The sequence below is a fragment of the Salvelinus sp. IW2-2015 genome, unplaced genomic scaffold (genome assembly GCF_002910315.2).
Source record: "Salvelinus sp. IW2-2015 unplaced genomic scaffold, ASM291031v2 Un_scaffold1648, whole genome shotgun sequence".
Classification (NCBI taxonomy): domain Eukaryota; kingdom Metazoa; phylum Chordata; class Actinopteri; order Salmoniformes; family Salmonidae; genus Salvelinus; species Salvelinus sp. IW2-2015.
The window spans coordinates 32212-52848 of record NW_019943060.1 but is presented as its reverse complement, the minus strand read 5'-3'; the positions used below and the strand labels follow the sequence as shown (position 1 = coordinate 52848).

Below are 20637 nucleotides of genomic sequence, written 5' to 3'. Positions count from 1 at the left end.
AAAGAGTGGTGGTCGAGACTCAGGAACTAACCCTAAACACACTCACGTCAACACCAAAACAAAGGCGATGATTGGTGGACTTCAGGAAACAGCAGAGGGCAGGGAGCAACCCCACCCCTATCCACATCGAAGGCCAGTAGTGGAGAAGGTGGAAGTTACTTAAGTTCCTCGTGTACAACATCACGAACAAACTGAATTGGTCCCACCCACACAGAACAGCGTTGTGAAGAAGGCCAGTCAGCAACCAAAAGGCACTCACAAACTTTCTACAGATCAACAACTCGAGAGCATCCTGTCGGGCTGTATCACCCGCCTGGTACGAGCAACTGCCACTCCGCCCAACAACCGTAAGGCTCTCCAGAAGAGGTAGTGAGGTCTGCACAACGCATCCACCGGGGGCAAACTACCTGCCCCTCGCAGGACCCTACAACCACTCCGATGTCACAGGACAGGCCCATAAATATCATCAAGGACAACAAACCACCCAAAGCCACCTTGCCTGTCACCCGCTATCATCCAGAAGGCGAGGTCATACAGGTGCATCACAAAGCAAGGGACGAGAGACTGAAAAACAGCTTTCTAACTCAAGGGCCATCAGACTGTTACAACAGCCACCACTAACATTTAGTGGCCGCTGCCACATATCTGACTCAACTCCCCCGCCCACTTTAAATAATGGGATTGATGGAAATTATGTAAACATGTACCAACTAGCCACTTTAACCAAATGCCCCTTATAATCATTAATGTTACATACCACATACACAATTACTCTCTCATATGTATAATGTATATAACTGTCGCTCTATATCCATCTACTGCATCTTGCCATCTTATGTAATCATGTAAATCACTAGCCACTGTATCAACTATCCACTTTATGTTTATATACCCCTAGCATTACTCATCTCAATGTATAAGACTGTACTCTACAATAACCATCTAACTGCATCTTGCCTATGCCGTTCTGTACCATCATCATTCATATATCTTTATGTACAATATTTCTTTATTCCCTTAACACTTGTTGTGTATAAGGCTAGTAGTTGTGTGAAATTGTTAGGTTAGATTACTCGTTGGTACTATTACTGCATTTGATCGGACTAGAAGCACAAGGCCAATTTCGCTACACTCAGCCCTTAACATCTGCTAACCATGTTGTACTGTGACAAATAAAATTTGATTTGACTTTGATCTCCTGAGCTGCAACCAGAACAAGTATTCAGGTGGAAGACAGACCTGGCCAGGCCTCTCATCTGCAGCAGTGCGCGATGTGGGGCAGCAGCTGCGGGCATCTCCTCAGTCCGGGAAACGCAATCAATGGCACGGTCAGCGCCATCCAGACACTGCCCCACCACTAGGGAAGGGAGGGCTGCCGATCTGAAGGCTGCTCCACGCACACAACTCTGCATTACCACCACACTTGCCTTGTAGGCCTGGCCGTACATTGCCCGCGTCCACCCCCAAGGCCCAAGCCTCCCTGGGAATCACCAGAGCACAGAACACAGAGGGTCTATGGTCTAATGGGGCTCAGAGGCTGGCGAGCTAGAGAGGCAGGGCCAAGTAGACGCAGACACACCAACCCTATGCCAGCGCCTGCCACTCACAGCATAACCACGACAGTGTGGGGCATGTGGGCCCCTGGGCCACGCGGCCCATGTGAAGAAGCGGTCACAGGCCGGCTCCCAGGGGAAGTCCACAGGCTAACCCAGCAATTAGATGTTCTGTGGTGCTCCAGAGAAAAAACTAAGCACTGGACTACATGGTGTACCTAGAGAGCCTGTGAGAGCCAGCAGACCATTAGAGCTACGAGAGAGAAAGTATCTTGCTGGCCTGTGGACCAAGGCACCATATTAGACTAGAGAGAGAAAAGTATCCTTGTGCTGGCCTGTGGGACCAGGACCCATTAGAACTAGCGAGAGAGATATCTTGCTGGCCTGTGGACACCAGGACCCATAAGACTAGAGAGAGAAAGTATCTTGCCTGGCCATGTGGACGCAGGATACCCATAAGACTTAGAGAAGAGGAGAAGTATCTTGCTGGCCTGTGGACCAGGACGGCATAATACAGACACTAGAGAGAAGAAAAGTAAACATCCTTGCTGGGCCTGTGGAACCAAGGACCATTAGAACTAGAGAGAGAAAGTATCGTGCTGGCCTGTGGACGCAGGACATTAGACTAGAAGAGAGATGTGCAGGGTGGTGCAAGGTGGTGCAGGGTAGTGTGGGGTGGTGCAGGGTGTGTATAATCATGATGGGAGGGACCATGGTGGAGTGTGTGTGGCAGCTTAATTGAGTGTGATATTAACCCACACATCTGTCTCTGTCATCCTGTAGTGGTCTGTTCTGCGAGAACCCTCCCCCTATGATCCTGCTGCAGACCAGCCCATGTGACCAGTCAGAGTGTCAGAATGGAGCCCAGTGTCTAGTGATGGCTGGGGAGCCTGTGTGCCGCTGTCTGTCTGGCTTCACCGGAAACAAGTGCCACAAGATCGTTACCGTCCACCTGCTGGGCAAAGATGCCTACCTGGAGCTGTCCAGCGCCAAGATACGCAACTCTGCCCACATCTCCCTACAGGTACTGTACCATCTCTAACCCCTGACTTCTAACCCGTAACACTGCCCACATCTYCCTACAGGTACTGTACCATCTCTAACCCTTGACCTCTAACCCGTAACACTGCCCACATCTCCCTACAGGTACTGTATGACCTTTCACATCACTGTGGGTTTGTCTGTAATGACACCCTATTCCCTATGTAGTTCACTACGTTTGACCAGGGCCCAGACCCAGCCCTCATTCACACAGACACAATGACATCTATCTAGTTAGTGCTGGAATTGTCTTGTTTCAACAGTCACCTTCTATATGACAGCCCTATGAGTCTGAGTAGTCCAGGCGTCTCCCTATAACTGATCATACGTCCCATAACGTCATTCTCTACCTCATGCACCATTATCAGAAATGGATGATAGCACTTCAGGTTWATAAGAGAGAGAAAGAACAGTCTCTCCTCAACACCTTGTCTTGAGGATTAAGTAGTGAGTTGTGCACACTAGCCCCCATCAACGCAGCACTTAAAGTATAGAATGTAGCACCCTTGGGAAAGGTATTAGAGGGATATTTTTCTTAAGAGGCTAGCATAAAAAAATCTCTCTCTCTCTCTCTCTGCATCTCAAATGGCACCCTATTCCCTATGTGCACTACTTTTGACCAGAGCCCATAGTCTGTAGTGCACTACATAGGTACTAGGGTGCCATTTGGAACGCAAACTCTATTATTGAGGCTCTCAGCCAGCCGTCTGGCTCTGAGCTACCACCAGACACCACAGGGACGGTGGGACGGTGACATTATTATAATGTCACCTTTTGTTCGCTAGCATGAATAATGTGGCTTGAGGGGATATGTATTATGGTAATAGAGTGTCGGCGTGGCGACCGTTATCAGCCCAATCACTGGCAGTGAGTCACGGCCGGCGGATCGCATCTTACCTCCAAATGAGCTGATGTGCTTGTTGGCGAGGGGGAACGCTAATGTTAATTAAAAACACTGAGGTAAAAATAAAACACTTGGTCTTAATCTCTGTGCTAAAGGTGACAGCATGACTTTGAGTATTGTAAGTAGCTAGGTTAGGTAGATACATGGCCAAGAGGAAATGAAGCTGGCCCATTCCAAAAGCAGTGTTCAGTTAGTACATTCTGCCACAGTTTTACACACGATGCATGAAACAACATGGAAAACATCCTTTCAAGTTAAAATAGAGAAGTACAGTTTTCAAATAAATTACGCTTTGAGTTGTAAGCCACTCTATGTTGCATACTAAGCAAAGTAACCGTCTCCCCATGCCATATGTTTCCATTTCAAATAGAGTAACTACAGAATGGTATCCTTCAGGTTTCCATCCAATTGGTGACAGATTTTCATGTGAATACTTTAGAATCTGCGTGAAGAAGATATGCGCATTTTGCCACCAGTAGTGTTTCCACCAAATTGACTTTTTGCGGATAAAAATCAATGCGTGAAGATGTAGTGCTCACTAAATGTACTTTTTCGAGGAAGTTTTCATGCACCGAATAAAAATCGAAAGTTTAATATGTTTCCATCACATTTTCAACTCACTGATAGTTTTGTCACAAGCAAATGTGTCTACTCTGGTCTTGGCACGTGGGCTCCATCCAACAGCTCACAGATACAGTGTGTGGGTATAGTCTACATGATGACATTATTATGGATAAGAGCGAGAATATTTGTATTTGTCAAATGGCAGTCAAGCATCGATCGTCATGTTGCCAGAATAAGAGCCTCAATATTTATTGGAAAGGAGCATCAAGATCACAGTACTCTTTCAACTCTCACTCTCTCACTCTCTCCAATTTGCTTTATTGGCATGACCTAGCAATGTACATATTGCCAAATCTTACTTTGGAGATTTACAATACTAACATAATTAAAATAATACAAAATTTATATTGTGAACGGGACAAAAGTAACAACAATAATCAAGGGTCAAAATAACCATACGTTGAACAATAACAATAACAGTAAGCATAGAGGACACTATCACTCATCTTAAGGCAGGCAGCAATGTAGTGCACTGCCAACCCACAGCTCTCTGCCCCCCCCCCCAACAGGACAGGTAGCCAATTCTTATCAGAGAAGTCTTTGAAACCTTGGATAAGGGTTTCAAATTTGGGGAAATTACACTAATTGTTTAATATTTTTTACATTTTGTCAGGAAATACAGCTCTGTCTCGGGTTCTGCTGTGTGCAGTTGTTGCACAGCCTTTCCTCTACAGGGATTGTCCTGTGTCTACACTTCTCAATGGCAAGGCTGTGCTCACTGAGCCTGTACTTTGTCAAAGTTTTTCTCAGGTTTTGATCAGTAACCATGGTCAGCCAAGTGTACAGTCGTGGCCAAAAGTTTTGAGAATGACACAAATATTAATTTTCACAAAGTCTGCTGCCTCAGTTTGTATGATGGCAATTTGCATATACTCCAGAATGTTATGAAGAGTGTTCAGATGAATTGCAACTAATTGCAAAGTCGCTCTTTGCCATGTAAATGAACTGAATCCCCAAAAAAACATTTCCACTGCATTTCAGCACTGCCACAAAAGGACCAGCTGACATCATGTCAGTGATTCTCTCATTAACACAGGTGTGAGTGTTGACGAGGACAAGGCTGGAGATCACTCTGTCATGCTGATTGAGTTCGAATAACAGACTGGAAGCTTCAAAAGGAGGGTGGTGCTTGGAATCATTGTACTTCCTCTGTCAACCACAGTTACCTGCAAGGAAACACGTGCCGTCATCATTGCTTTGCAAAAAAAGGGMTTCAAAGGCAAGGATATTGCTGCCAGTAAGATTGCACCTAAATCAACCATTTATCGGATCATCAAGAACTTCAAGGAGAGCGGTTCAATTGTTGTGAAGAAGGGTTCAGGGCGCCCAAGAAAGTCCAGTAAGCGCCAGGACCGTCTCCTAAAGTTGATTCAGCTGCGGGATCGGGGCACCACCAGTAAGTGCATCTGCACGCACAGTGAGGCAAACTTTTGGAGGATGGCCTGGTGTCAAGAAGGGCAGCAAAGAAGCCACTTCTCTCCAGGAAAAACATCAGGGATAGACTGATATTCTGCAAAAGGTACAGGGATTGGACTGCTGAGGACTGGGGTAAAGTCATTTTCTCTGATGAATCCCCTTTCCGATTGTTTGGGGCATYCGGAARAAAGCTTGTCCCGGAGAAGACAAGGTGAGTGCTACCATCAGTCCTGTGTCTGTCTCTTATACACATCTAGATGTGTATAAGAGACAGGGATTGCAGAGGTCTTTAAAAAGAAGGGTCAACACTGCAAATATTGACTCTTTGCATCAACGTCATGTAATGGTCAATAAAAGCCTTTGATACTTATGAAATGCTTGTAATTATACTTCAGTATTCCATAGTAACATCTGACAAAAATATCTAAAGACACTGAAGCAGCAAACTTTGTGGAAATTAATATTTGTGTCATTCTGTACTGTCAACTGTACTGTCGATTTAGGGCCAGCACTGCATTTTGCTTTGTGCTTGTGTTTCCCAATAAGCAATGTAGTTTTTTTTACTGTGTTGTAATTTGGTTTATTCTGATTGATTGGATGTTCTGGTCCTGAGGCTTCAGTGTGTCAGTAAAACAGGTTTGTGAATTCAGTCCCAGGACCAGATGGATGAGGGGACTCTTTGCTCAGCTCTTGGCATTGCGGGGCTTGGTAATGATTTGAGATATGTTTTACTCCCTACACCACTTTCAATAACTTTGTAGAACAGTCCTGTATGCCAAATATAATCAAATGCTTTTTGGAAGTCGATAAAGCAAAAGTATATTTTGGTATTATTTTGGTGGACACGTTTATCTATCAGGGTGTGTAGGGTGTAAATATGATCGGTCGTGCGGTGTTTTGGTATAAATCCAATTTCGCTTTTACTCAAGATATTGTGCTTATTAAGGAAGATTAGAACTTATAATTTATAATTTATAATACTACAGAAAACCTTCCSCAGGTTACTGTTCACACAAATGCCTCTGTAATTGTTGGGGTCAAATTTGTCTCCGTTCTTAAAGCTTGGGGTAATGAGTCCTTGATTCTAGATGTCAGGGAAATAACCTACACTGAGGATCAATTTAAACTGTTTTAATATAGCCAATTGAAATTGTGCACTAGTGAATTTGAGTATCTCAATTAGGATGCCATCAGGTCCACATGCTTTTTTAAATTTGAGGGCTTGAAGTTTCTTATAGAGCTCCTGGTCAGTACTTGGGGAGTCCAATGGATTTTGATTGTCCTTTATAGCTTCTTCTAATCCATTCAACTTCTTATGAATTTGGCGTTGTTCTGCATTTGTATCAATTTGAACAGTGTTGTAGAGTGTTTTAAAATGGGTTGTCCATATGTCGCCATTTTGTATTGCTAATTCCTCTAGTTTCGATTATTTATTTTTTTCTCCAATTTTGCCAGAAGTTGTTTGTGTTTATGGACTCCTCAATTAGTGTCAGCTGCTTGCTGTTGTACTGGGCTTTTTTGGTTCTGAGTGTAAGTTTATAGAGTTTTAAAGTCTCACACTAATGAAGGCATAATTCACCATTATTTGGGTCTCTGTTCTTTTGGTTTGATAGTGTTATATGTTTACATGTCTCTTCCTCAAGGGTGGGGAATATCTCCTCTGAGTRATATGGGGATTCTGGGGGGGATATATATTGCGCAAAGGAACACATATGTTTCTGTCAGTTTGAACCAAATGTGATATTTACCATTTTTATGGGATCAATTTGATTTTGTAGTTCGGATTTGTACCAAATTATCAATCCTCCAGAGTCTCTGCCTCTGTTGAGCTGTGTTTCTGTGACAGCACAATTTCCCCTCTGTAGCTTGTGGGACAGTGATTGACAATGTCTGCCTTACACCATGTCTCCTGCAGAATGATGACATCAACATCTTTAAGTGCTAAACTCTTCAGTCCAAAGGTCGATGAGTTCCACATGCTAACTGATAGCATGCTAACTGATAGCGATTTCATGTCACTATCAGTTAGTATAATGACAATAACAATAACAGTAACAGTCAGAAATACAATAACTACTAACTACTAAGTTGGTAAGAGTGAGATAAACAGCACAGTCAGAAATACAGTAACTACTAACTACTAAATTGTTAAGAGTGAGATGAATAACACAGTCAGAAATACAGTAACTACTAACTACTAAATTGTTCTGAGTGAGATGAACAGCACAGTCAGAAATACAGTAATTACTAACAACTAAGTTGTTCAGAGTGAGATGAACAGGATAACAGCAAACATGAGTTCTCTTTTTCTGTTTTCCTCCTTCCTATTCATTGAACAAGTAAACTTTTAGTACAATAGCYATTTTTGTGTGTGTGTGTGCATTTAGTGCAGTTTAGTGCAGATGTATTGGAGGAGCTGTTTAATTTCACTCAGTCCTACAGAGTTTTCCTGTTGTCTGAGGGCCTCTGCGTAGCTGTGCTGGACCTGCTGTTGGGCCCTATGGAGTGGAGGGGGGCCAGGTCTGGGCTGGGGGGCTGCCTCTCTGGTCTGGTAGAGGTGGTGGTCTGGTGTGGGATAGTAGGCTGGGCCCGGTCCAGTCTGGCTGCGCCGATGGAAGGGSTGATGCTCTGGTGGTGGGTGGGGCCTGTGGGGTGTGCTGGTCTGGTCGGGTATTGAGGGGGCCTGGGGCTCCTTGGTGGTGCAGCGGTCTGGTAGGGGTCTCTGGGTGGTCCTCTGTCCAGTGCGGCATGGGGTGTTTGTCTACGAAGTGTCACGTCCTTTAGAGACTTGGCAAAAATCCCTACTGTCTGCTTCCYCAGGTGGGAGTGGTCGTGCAGATGCTCTGGGGTRAGTGTTTGTTGGTGAGCAAYATGCACGTTCCTGAATAGGCCACACCCTCTGGTGATGTCAGCATTGAGGGCTCCCGAGAGGCGCAGCGGTCTAAGGCACTGCATCTCAGTGCGAGGYGTCACTACAGTACCTGGTTCGAATCCAGGCTGTATCTCATCCGGCCGTGATTGGGAGTCCCATAGCGCGGCGCACAATTGGCACAGCGTCGTCTGGGTTTGGCCGGGGTAGACCGTCATTGTAAATAAGAATTTGTGCTTAACTGACTTGCCTAGTTAAATAAAGGTTAAATAAATAAAAAAATATTGACTTTCTGAATGGTACAGGATGACAGTCTGTGCAGGGCAGCAGAGTGGAGATGGTAATGTGGGAGTTGGGGAACCACTCAGAGGCCCTCTCCTCTACTCTGTTGACCAGGCTGCCTACTCTCTCCTGCTCCTCTCGCAGGTTGTTGGTGCTGTAGTGAATAATAATGTGGCCTGGTGTGCCAAAGTCAGGCTGGAACAGGATGTGGAGTGCATCCTGTGTTTTTGGGCACCATATTTTGAACACCTTGTGGTGGGGGAAGAGTTTATCCTCTTGGATGAATTTCCCATTTGAGTCAATGAGGATGGCCACCTCAGTGGGTTTTACCAGAGTAGTGGGTTTACGGTGTGGGGCTTGGGTGCACAGGGCCTGTTACAAGGAGGGTATGTGGGTGTATTTCAGGGGGGGGGGCTTCGCTCTGTAGTAGGTGTCCACATGTGAGCCTCCTTGTTGACTGGGGTGTGGGTAAGGGTGGTCGGTATGAAGGGGGGGTCAGTGGGGTTGTTAGGGGTGGCAGTGCTGTTCTCTGGGAACAATGTTAATATTCAACCTGAGGATTGAATATTAACATCGTTTGACATGTTTCTATGAACTTTACGGATACAATTTGGATAAAAATTCAGAAAACAAAACATATTTAACATAGGTTTAAAGATTAACTTCTTGTGAATCCAACCACGGTGTCAGATTTTAAAAATGCTTTACCGTGAAAGCATACCTTAGATTATTTGAGAACATAGCCCACTAGACAAATCATTACAAAAAGTAACCAGCCATGTAGAAGAGTTACACAAGTCAGAAATAGAGATAAAATTAATCCCTTACCTTTGATGATCTTCATATGGTTGCACTCAGCAGACATTCATTTACTCAATAAATGTTCCTTTTGTTCGACAAAGTCTCTTTATATTCAAACACCTCAGTTTTGTTAGCGCGTTTTCTTCAGTAATCCACAGCCTCAAACGTAGTCAAAACAGTCAGACAAAAAATCCAAATTGTATCCGTAAAGTTCATAGAAACATGTCAAACGATGTTAATATTCAATCCTCAGGTTGTTTTTAGCCTAACCATAATCGATAATATTTCAACCGGACAATAACGTCGTCAATATAAAAGGTAAACAAGAAAGGCACTCTCTCGGTCTCGCGCATGAAAAAGCTCTGTGACACTTTAGGGTCCACTCATTCAGACTGCTCTTACTTCCTCATTTTTCAGAATACAAGCCTGAAACAATTTCTAAAGACTGTTGACATCTAGTGGAAGCCTTAGGAAGTGCAATATGACCCCATATTGGATAGGCAAACCTACAAACCTCAGATTTCCCACTTCCTGGTTGGATTTTTTCTCAGGTTTTTGCCTGCCATATGAGTTCTGTTATACTCACAGACATCATTCAAACAGTTTTAGAAACTTCAGGGTGTTTTCTATCCAAATCTACTAATAATATGCATATCTTAGCTTCTTGGACTGAGTAGCAGGCAGTTTACTCTGGGCACCTTATTCATCCAAGCTACTCAATACTGCCCCCAGCCATAAGAAGTTAAACGAAATGGACCGGTCGTAGCTGGATTCWTCCCCGACCTTGTACACCTTCTCCAAAACATGTTCATTGTTCAGTCCTCAAGTTCTATGCTGGAGAAGAGGTTCCTTTGTTCTCCTGTGAAACCTTTTCTCTCTCTATACTGTCTGGCCATGAGGAAGAGAGTCTCCTCCAGGAATTTACGACCTGAGATAACAGCAGCCTGGGTGTAGGCGAGAGAGAGAGGGGGAAGGCACGCTATACCCAAAGAGGGCCACGTCATGACAATACCACATGCGACACAATCATATTTACAGATCTATGGACTGCACAGCACAACTGACACGGAAGCTTTATGAGCCAAAGTTTACATGTGCTAGGACAAAATGTGACGCCACAGTGAGTAACGTGTTAGCACCATGGGCAACTACTTTGGTAACACAGGACCTAGAMCAGGTTGAATKYGTGTCCCTGTCCATTGATGTGTCCAATCATGGACATGTAAAGYTGCTGCCAATAGTAGTCAGATATTGTAAGATATATGATGGCAGCACATCTGTGGAAACAAAACTGYTTGATTTTGTTGAATTGAAAGGAGAAACAGTAGAGGAAATTGCAGCTGAGGTCCTGGTGGTCATCACAAAATTTTACCTGGAAAAGAAAGTCGTGGCATTCTCTGCCGACAACACAAATACCAACTTTGGAGGACTGAATAGGCTGGGGAGCGTCAATGTCCATACCAAAGTTAAAAATCCTCTGCAGCAGGAGGTGATTGGCTTAGGTTGTCCTTCCCACATCATTCAAAACACGGACAGAACAGCTTTGGATGTTATTCCCCTTGATGTTGAGTACCTGCTCACAAAGATATTTGGATATTTTAATATTTTCACCGTCAAGAGTAGAAAGACTGAAGAGCTTTTGTGAGTTTGTTGGCCAGGAGTACCATAACATTTTAGGACACAGCAATGTTCGCTGGMTRTCCAWGCTCCCTGCTCTAGAAAGAGTGCTGAAAAGGTATGTGCYATTGAAATCCTTTTTTMTTTCTGAAGACAAATGCCCTGTTGTCCTGCGAACAATGTTCGAAGATCCACTGACTGAACTTTGGCTGGMCTTTGTCCATGGAAACCTGACCGTATTCAGTGACACGRTCAAGATGCTTGGAGGCCAGGACCGCTGTGCTGTGGAGTCAGCTGCAATTCTGAGAAATATTGAGGAAAAATTGACTGCAAGACGTGATGACAACTTCATTCCAGTTTTTGTCAGAGGACTTCTGAGAGAGCAAGAGGAAAATGGAGAAATGTCTAAAGAGAGCTTTCTCAAAACATCCCAATCAGTCTTCACTACGGCTGTGAACTACTTGCAAGCATGGGGAAGCAAACAGATCATCTAAAAGATTTACATGGTCTCCTTTTAAAAAGGCAACCTCAGTGTGAAGAGATCCAGAAGTCAGCAGCCACACTGCAGGAAAAATGCCCCAATGTGACCATCAATGAATTTGCATTGTTTGACGAGGTTACTGGCCTGCAAGAGTTCCTAAAGGGGGGGATCACTTGAAGAATGGAAAACATCTGAGACAATAGTCAGAGATGGAGCACGGTGGTTATCCACTTCAAAGAGAACGACATCTCACACACTAGCCTGGCTAGATTAGCGTCTGTTGTCATGTGCTTACCTGGAAGTTATGCACCAGTCGAGAGAGTGTTCTCCTAAATGAATGATATATGGACAGCAGCAAGGAATAGGTTCACTGTTCCTACCATCAAGGCCATGCTTATTGTGARGACAAACTTCAACCTCCCCTGCCAGGAGTTCATCGAGAAACTGGCCAAAGACAGAGCAATCCTGAATAAGATGCATTCTTCTGAGAAATATACAGATTAGGTTGGTATAAGTATATTATGTAGTTACCAATCTCATCATCGTCTTATTTCTTTATTATGTTAAGTATTTCACATAGACTATTGTCTCTGTTTTTTTTCTATTTTGCTCATGTTCTCTTCTGCTGTTATTCTACCCAGACTACCAGGACCACTGAATGGCTGTTCAGATCGGACAGTTCTGTCTTGTCTGTARTGTTTCTGTAATATAGTTGTTTTCTCTATCACAGTGTGCCTGTTAGACTAAATACATGAAACCGGAATTGTCCCCCATTTTTATTTAATAGATAATAACATTGGATATTTTAATTATATATTGACCGCCGAACTGGAAATGTCCCCGGTTTTCATTTCAGAAATCTGGTCACRTTAGTGTAAAATAACAGGTTTGTAACAGTCCTGTTGTGTGAGCAGTCAGCAAACAAAGTTTCCGGGTTCTCCTTCTGGGTTCTCCCTCTGGGTTCTGTGTTTAAAATTGATTCTTCCCTTCTCAGATTTGATTTCTGCTGGAAATTCAAAAAAGGGGGGAGGGGGGGGAGTCTCACAGTCTCTGCTGCTGCTGCTAGCAATGCCTCAGTGGCCATGTTGCTATGGTTACCACAAGTAAACAGTTGGAGCTAGCTAGTGAGCTAGCAAATTTGAATTTAGCTAGCATGATTAAGATTGGTCATTTAACTCACACTCTGTCAATCTTTTCCTCCTGTGTTGATCTTCAGTTGTACAATTTGATTACCTATATATTTGTTGCTAATTTAATAGTGTAATCTCACTCTTAACCAGAAAGTTATAAAAAGTATGGAGCTATTTGTCTACATTACTGCCTCTCTCTCTCTCTCTCTTTCTCTCCCTCTCATCTGTCTCTCCAGGTGGCTACAGATAAGGACAATGGTATCCTGCTCTACAAGGAGGACCATGATCCTCTAGCCCTGGAGCTGTACCAGGGACACATACGCATCATCTACGACATCGCTAACTACCCGCTGACCACTGTCTACAGGTCAGCACACACACACAGATTAAACATCATTATAATAGAGTAATGGAGGTGAGAAAACAGTGGAGGGGTCATCAGTGGGAACTCTGGGAAGCTAGTTAGTGTTGCATTAGGGGTTATATCAGCCATAGCACTCCTTGGGACTTGTGAGAATGGGGAAGGAGAGTGGCTGTAATTTGAGCCAGTCAGCCATAACAGAGCAGGGGAGGGAAGGTGATTTGAAATTATATTCACCTGATCCTCCCTCAGCCCCATAACCAGCCCCAGCCTTAGCTCCATCCCCAGCTCCAACCCCAGCGCAAGGCCTGTCTCCCAGCCCAAGTCTGTCTGATGCGTCATGGCTTCCTCATTTTGTTCTGCATCTCCAGACTCTCCCCCTCAGTAGTCCCTTGTTTTCCCCGGAGTGACGTAACGTTCTGCGGCTTTGGCAGCGCCGCAACCATTRTCTTTGGGGAGCAGAGGATGTTTTGCGGGTAGCGGGGTGCGTGTGAGGAGACGGGATGGGAAAGTGAGGAGGGGAATTACCCGTCTGCTCCTATTAGTGTGACATGTGCCACCCCAGAGGCCTGGCACAACCCAGAGTACACATCTCCCAGGGCATTCCTGAGGTCTCCCTGTGATAGTCAGCATTACCATTAACCGTGTGGAACCAGAGCAGCAGGTCTCACTCCGAGCCAGGGCCTCAATTTTACACTGCTCCCGCCCAGTGAGGTGCAGATGTGGACGGACTGTCAGGGGAAGCCCCATCTATAAGTTGAGCTTCGTGGAGGTAGAGAGGGAGAGAGAGTGGTGGTGGTGGCTGCGGTCGCTGCATTCCTCAGCCCTCTGTGTAGTAAAGATGCGGCGGGAGCAGGGCGGGAGTAGGGCAGGAGGGGCCGGGAGCGGGGTGGGAGCAGGGCGGGAGTGGGGCAGGAGGGGCCGGGAGCAGGGTGGGAGCAGGGCGGGAGATAGAAAGGAGACAAGGGAATGAAGACAGGAGATGGGAGAGAGGAGATAGAGGAGACAGAAAAGAGGAGGGAGGAGACAGGGGAAGGTAGACAGGAGAGAGGAAACAGGAGAGAGCACAGCTAGGAGAAGATGAGAAGAGTGGAGATGGGGTAGGAGGAGAGGAGTTCACCGTGGGAATGAAGGGCTGCTGGTGGAGAGGGGAGAGAGAGAGCGGTGAGAAAAAACAGGAAGGAAGAAGTGAGAAGTGGATGAGGGTAGTCTGGTCAAGGATGAAAGGTGAGGGGTGAACCACTCATCTGTCCAGACCTAATCTGGAGAGAAGAGGAGGGAGAGGAGGAGGTAGCATGGGTACAGGACTCATTACTATCAGATGAATGCCTGGGTCCTCACTGTGTCATTCCTGCCCTTTACCTAAAATGCCACTAGTAATCCCTCTATTAGTTTAAGGAACTCGTCTACTTATTATTCAGGAGATGGAGGGAGAGGAAAAGGGGAAAGGGGCATAGAAACATCACAGAAGATTGACCGAGAGTGTTACAGGAGGAGTTAGAGAGTTTATGGGGAGGCATAGAATACATCAACAGAAGATTGAACAGAGAGCGTTTCAATCCGTTACCCAATTCCCCCCACTCTTTCTAGTTCAGCCATCCACTGCCACGCCTACACTATTTTATTAGTAAGGTACCCTTCAGAAAAGTAGTCATTGACCTGGCCATGTCACTGTGATTTAGATGGGTCAATGGAGAAGAGCCTATTAGAGGGGTTCAAATGTCTCTCTCTCTCCTCCTGTCGCCTTTTCTCTGCTCCACTCCAGTGCGTCAGCACAAATGTCTTCCTTTGTGAAAGAAAAACCGAAATGCCACGTTAGAGCTGCAGTGAAGCCTGAGGTACACAGTGGAGAGGTGAAAGAGAGAAGAGGACATGCAGCTTGTGAACAAAGTGGGCCTACTGGTAGAGGGACTGAGACAGACTTAGGTAGAGAAAGGAGAGAGAGTAGACAATAGGGGATAGAGAGAGGGAATGGTAGAGAGAGAGAATGGGGGGTCAGAAGAGAGGAACTGGGTTAGAGAAAGGGGGGAGGAAGGATAAACTGGTTAGAGAGGAGAGAGACTGGGTAGAGAGGAGCAGAGACTGGTATGAGAGAGAGAGACTGGTAGAGAGAGAGACTGGTAGAGAGAGAGAGAGAGAGAGACTGGTAGAAATACACTATGGAAAAAGAAGGAACAGCACGTCAGAAATCAGCTCAATGTAATTGAAGAATCCATAGAAAATTGGAAAACTCTAAACAAACAACAACACGAAGAGTTATCTATCCAAAGGAGATGTATGGATAAACCACTTCTCCAATCTTTTTGGCTCTATAACAAAGAATAAACAGCAAAAACATATACATGATCAAATACAAATCTCAGAATCAACTATTAAAGACTACCAGAACCCGCTGGATTCTTCAATCACATTGAATCAACTACAGGACAAAATACAATCCCTCCAACCCAAAAAGGCCTGTGTGGTTGATGGTATCCTCAATGAAATGATCAAATATACAGACCACAATTTCCAATTGGCAAAATTTAAAACATACAACATTATAAAATCCATGTACACAAACCACAAGTTCAAATTGGCAAAAAACACACATTTATTTCCACGGGTCATGGGCTGAGACAGGGATGCAGCTTAAGCCCCACCCTCTTCAACATATATATCAACGAATTGGTGAGGGCACTAGAAGAGTCTGCAGCACCCGGCCTCACCYTACAAGAATCTGAAGTTTTTGTCTACTTTTTGTCTACTATTTGCTAATGATCTGGTGCTTCTGTCCCCAAGCAAGGAGGGCCTACAGCAGCACCTAGATCTTCAGCACAGATTCTGTCAGACCTAGGCCCTGACAGTACATCTCAGTAAGACAAAAATAATGGTGTTACAAAAAAGGTCCAGTTGCCACGACCACAAATACAAATTCCATCTAGACACTGTTGCCCTAGAGCACACAAACAAACTATACATACCTCGACCTTAACATCAGCGCCACAGGTAACTTCCACAAAGCTGTGAACGATCTGAGAGACAAGGCAAGGAGGGCCTTCTATGCCACAAAAGGAACATAACATTTGACATACCAATTAGGATCTGGCTAAAAATAAGTGAATCAGTTATAGAACCCATTGCCCTTCATGGTTGTGAGGTCTGGGGTCCACTCACCAACCAAGAATTCACAAAATGGGACAAACACCAAATTGAGACTGCATGCAAAATGATGCCAAAATATCCTCAGTGTACAAGGTAAAACACCAAATAATGTATGCAGAGCAGAATTAGGCCGATCCCCAATAATTATCCAAATCCAGAAAAGAGCCGTTAAATTCTACAACCACCTAAAAGGAATCGATTCCCAAACCTTCCATAACAAAGCCATCACCTACAGAGAGATGAACCTGGAGAAGAGCCCCCTAAGCAAGCTGGTCCTGGGGCTCTGTTCACAAACAAACAGACTCCACAGAGCCCCAGGACAGCGACACAATTAGACCCAACCAAATGATGAGAGAACTAAAAGATAATTACTTGACACATTGGAAAGAATTTACAAAAAACCTGAGCAAACTGGAATGCTATTTGGTCCTAAACAGAGAGCACACAGTGGCAGAATACCTGCCCACTGTGATTGATCTAAAATTAAGGAAATCTTTGATTATGTACAGACTCAGTGAGCATATCCCTGCTATTGAGAAAGGCCGCCGTAGGCAGACCTGGCTCTCAGGAGAAGAGAGGCTATGTGCACACTGCCCACAAAACGAGGTGGAAACTGAGCTGCGCTTCCTAACCTCCTGCCAAATGTATGACCGTATTAGAGACGCATATTTCCCTCAGATTACACAGACCCACAAAGAATTCGAAAATAAATCCAATTTTGATAAACTCCCATATCTATTTGGTGAAATTCCACAGTGTGCCATCACAGCAGCAAGATTTGTGACCTGTTGCCACAACAAAAGGGCAACAAGTGAAGAACAAACACCAKTCTAAATATAACCTATATTTATGTTTATTTATTTTCCCTTTTATACTTTAACTATTTGCTCATCATTACAACGCTGTATACAGACATAATATGACATGTGAGTGTAATGTTAACTTTTCATTTGTTATTGTTTATTTCACTTTTGTTTATTATCTATTTCACTTGCTTTGGCAATGTAAATGTTTCCCATGCCAATAAAGCCCCTTCATTTTAAAATTGATAGAGAGAGAGAGAGAGAGGGCTACTGCAACAGTAAAGCCAGCAGTTGTCTCTGAGAACAGACAAAACAGACCCAGACAGAACAGATCCAGACAAAACAGACCCAGACAGAACAGATCCAGACAGAACAGACCCAGACCGAGCAGATCTAGACAGACACAGACAGAACAGACACAGACAGAACAGACACAGACAGAACAGACACAGACAGAACAGACAGAACAGATCCAGACAGAACAGATAAAGACAGAACAGATCTAGACAGACCCAGACAGAACAGATCCAGACAGAACAGATAAAGACAGAACAGATCTAGACAGAACAGATAAAGACAGAACAGATCTAGACAGACCCAGGCAGAACAGATCCAGACAGACAGAACAGATCCAGACAGACCCAGACATAACATATCCAGACATAACAGATCCAGATAGACCCAGACAGAACAGATCTAGACAGAACAGATCTAGACAGACACAGACAGAACAGACCCAGACAGAACAGACCCAGACAGAACAGACCCAGACAGAACAGATCCAGACAGAACATATCTAGACAGACACAGACAGAACAGACCCAGACAGAACAGATCTAGACAGACACAGACAGAACAGATCCAGACAGAACAGATTTAATGGCTGGGGCTAGCCAGGTCTAACAGCAACTATCTAAAACCATCATAATGGCTGGGCTAGCTAGGTCTAACAGCAACATCTAAACCATCTTAATGGCTGGGGCTAGCCAGGTCTAACAGCAACTATCATAACCATCTTAATGGCTGGGGCTAGCTAGGTCTAACAGCACTATCTAAACCATCTTAATGGCTGGGGCACCAGGTCTAACAGCAACTATCTAAACATCATAATGGCTGGGGCTAGCCAGGTCTAACAGCAACTATCTAAACCAGGGGTGTCAAACTCATTTCGCATCGTGGGCCACATACGGCCTAGGAGATGTCAAGTGGGCCGGACCATTAAAATTAAACCATACTCTTCCATCTAGTCACTCTTCTCAGTTGTCTTGCAAGCCGTCATATTTTTCGCTGTGATGAGTCTCGTAGTGGCGTCGAATATTATATTCCTTCATACCGAACTTGTTGCAAACACACCAAGCACGAAGGTTTTCCGTGCATCTCTGTAAATAAATAGGACGTGGTCCATTTTTCTTTGAAAATTCTACACTCCTTATCTACTTTTCTCCGTTTGGATAACGACATTTTGGCTAATGAGGGTGTAGCGGAGAGGTAGAGACCAAGTATTAACAACGTCGTAACAAGCAGCAGATGGCGCATTGATACCGTCTGCTGTTTTCAGTCTGTCTCAGTGATGCGGCTTGTCTTCTACTCTGATGGAAAGAGTGCGCCCTTAGCGGATAATCCATGAATTGCAGCGAATTAAAAATATTAATTCCATGTCTTTTATGCATTTTTTCCACTTTCAAATTATCCTGCGGGCCTGATCGAACCTCCTTGGGGCCGGTTCCGGCCGCGGGCCGTATGTTTGACACCCCTGATCTAAACCATCATAATGGCTGGGGCTAGCAGGTCTAAGCAACTATCTAAACCATCTTAATGGCTGGGGCTAGCTAGGTCTAACAGCAACTATCTAAACCATCTTAATGGCTGGGGCTAGCTAGGTCTAACAGCAACTATCTAAACCATCTTAATGGCTGGGGCTAGCCAGGTCTAACAGCAACTATCTAAACCATCTTAATGGCTGGGGCTAGCCAGGTCTAACAGCAACTATCTAAACCATCTTAATGGCTGGGGCTAGCCAGGTCTAACAGCAACTATCTAAACCATCTTAATGGCTGGGCTAGCTAGGTCTAACAGCAACTATCTAAACCATCTTATGGCTGGGGCAGCCAGGTGCAAATAAACACAACAGTGTTTTCAGCTATGCCCTTGAAAGCAGTTGACTCCAGCTTCCAGAGACAGGGAGCTAAACATGGTCGAGGTACGCCGGTCTCTTTTAGGGTTCCTGTTGGTGGTGATCCGCCAGCCAGACGTCACACTCCATTTCTCCTGATCTCTGTGGAACACTTGCTGTCAATTGGCACTTTATCCACTATATCGGTAATAGGGTTTCTATTTGGGACTCAGCCTCTGTCTACAGGAGCCGGAGCCACAAGCTCACTACACACAGCTGAGTTACGGTCCGGTCCAGTGACTCCACTGTCTGGGTATGTCTGCATCTGTTCTGTCTGGATATGTTTTGTCCTGGGTCTGTTTCTGTCTGTGTCTGTCTAGAATCTGTTCTGTCTGGATCTGTTCTGTCTGGGTCTGGTTTCTGTCTGGATCTGTCTAGATCTGTTCTGTCTGTGTCTGTCTAGATCTGTTCTGTCTGGGTCTGTTCTGTCTGGATCTGTTCTGTCTGTGTCTGTCTAGATCTGTTTGTCTGGATCTGTTCTGTCTGGATCTGTTCTGTCTGGGTCTGTTCTGTCTGGGTCTGTTTCTGTCTGGGTCTGTTCTGTCTGGATCTGTCTAGATCTGTTCTGTCTGTGTCTGTCTAGATCTGTTCTGTCTGGGTCTGTTCTGTCTGGATCTGTTCTGTCTGTGTCTGTCTAGATCTGTTCTGTCTGGATCTGTTCTGTCTGTGTCTGTCTAGATCTGTTCTGTCTGGGTCGGTTCTGTCTGGATGCTGTTCTGGTCTGTGTCTGTCTAGATCTGTCTCGTCTGGGTTCTGTTCTGTCTGGATCTGTTCCTGTCTGTGGTCTGTCTAGATTCTGTTCTGTGCTGGATCTGTTCTGTCTGTGTCTGTTAGGATGTGTTCCGTCTGGGTCTGTTCTGTGGCTGTTCTATCTGTGGTCTGTCTGTGCAAGATTCTGTTTGTCTGGGATCTGTTTCTGTTGGTGTCTGTCTAGATCTGTTCTGTGCTGGGTCTGTTCTGTCGTGGATTCTGTTCTGTCTGTGTCTGTCTAGTCTGTTCTGTCCTGGGTCTTTCTTGTCTTGTGTTGTTCTTAGATATGGTTCGTGTCTAAGATATGTTTGGTCTGGGATCTGTTCTGTACTGGATCTGTTTGGTCCTGGTCTGTTTCTTGCTGTGGTCTGTCTAGCATCGTGTTGCTGTCTGGGGTCTGTTCTGTCGTGTCTCGTCTAGATACTGTTTCTGTTCTAGATCTGTTCTGGTGCGTGGATCGTGTTTCTGTCTGGTCTGTTCCGTCTGGGTATCGTTTCCGTTTCTGAGTTCTTGTTGGCGTGTATCTGTCGGGTCTGTTCTGTCTGGGTCGTTGTTGGTCTGTCAGATCTTGTTCTGTCTAGATGACTGTTTCTGTCTGGGTTCTATCTGGATCTGGTTATGTCTTGGATATCGTTATGTTGGGTCTGTCCTGGATCTGTTCTGTCTGGGTTTCTGTTATGTCTGGGAA

General features: G+C 44.8%; 1 protein-coding gene across 1 annotated transcript in view; it reads left to right on the top strand.

Annotated features, from left to right (window-relative positions):
- LOC112071577 (slit homolog 3 protein-like) overlaps positions 1–20637 on the top strand; it is a 185089-nt gene that overhangs the window by 143057 nt on the left and 21395 nt on the right. The window contains 2 exon segments of the mRNA XM_070439444.1: positions 2337–2577; positions 12955–13085. Coding sequence (XP_070295545.1) covers positions 2337–2577; positions 12955–13085 — 372 coding nt within the window.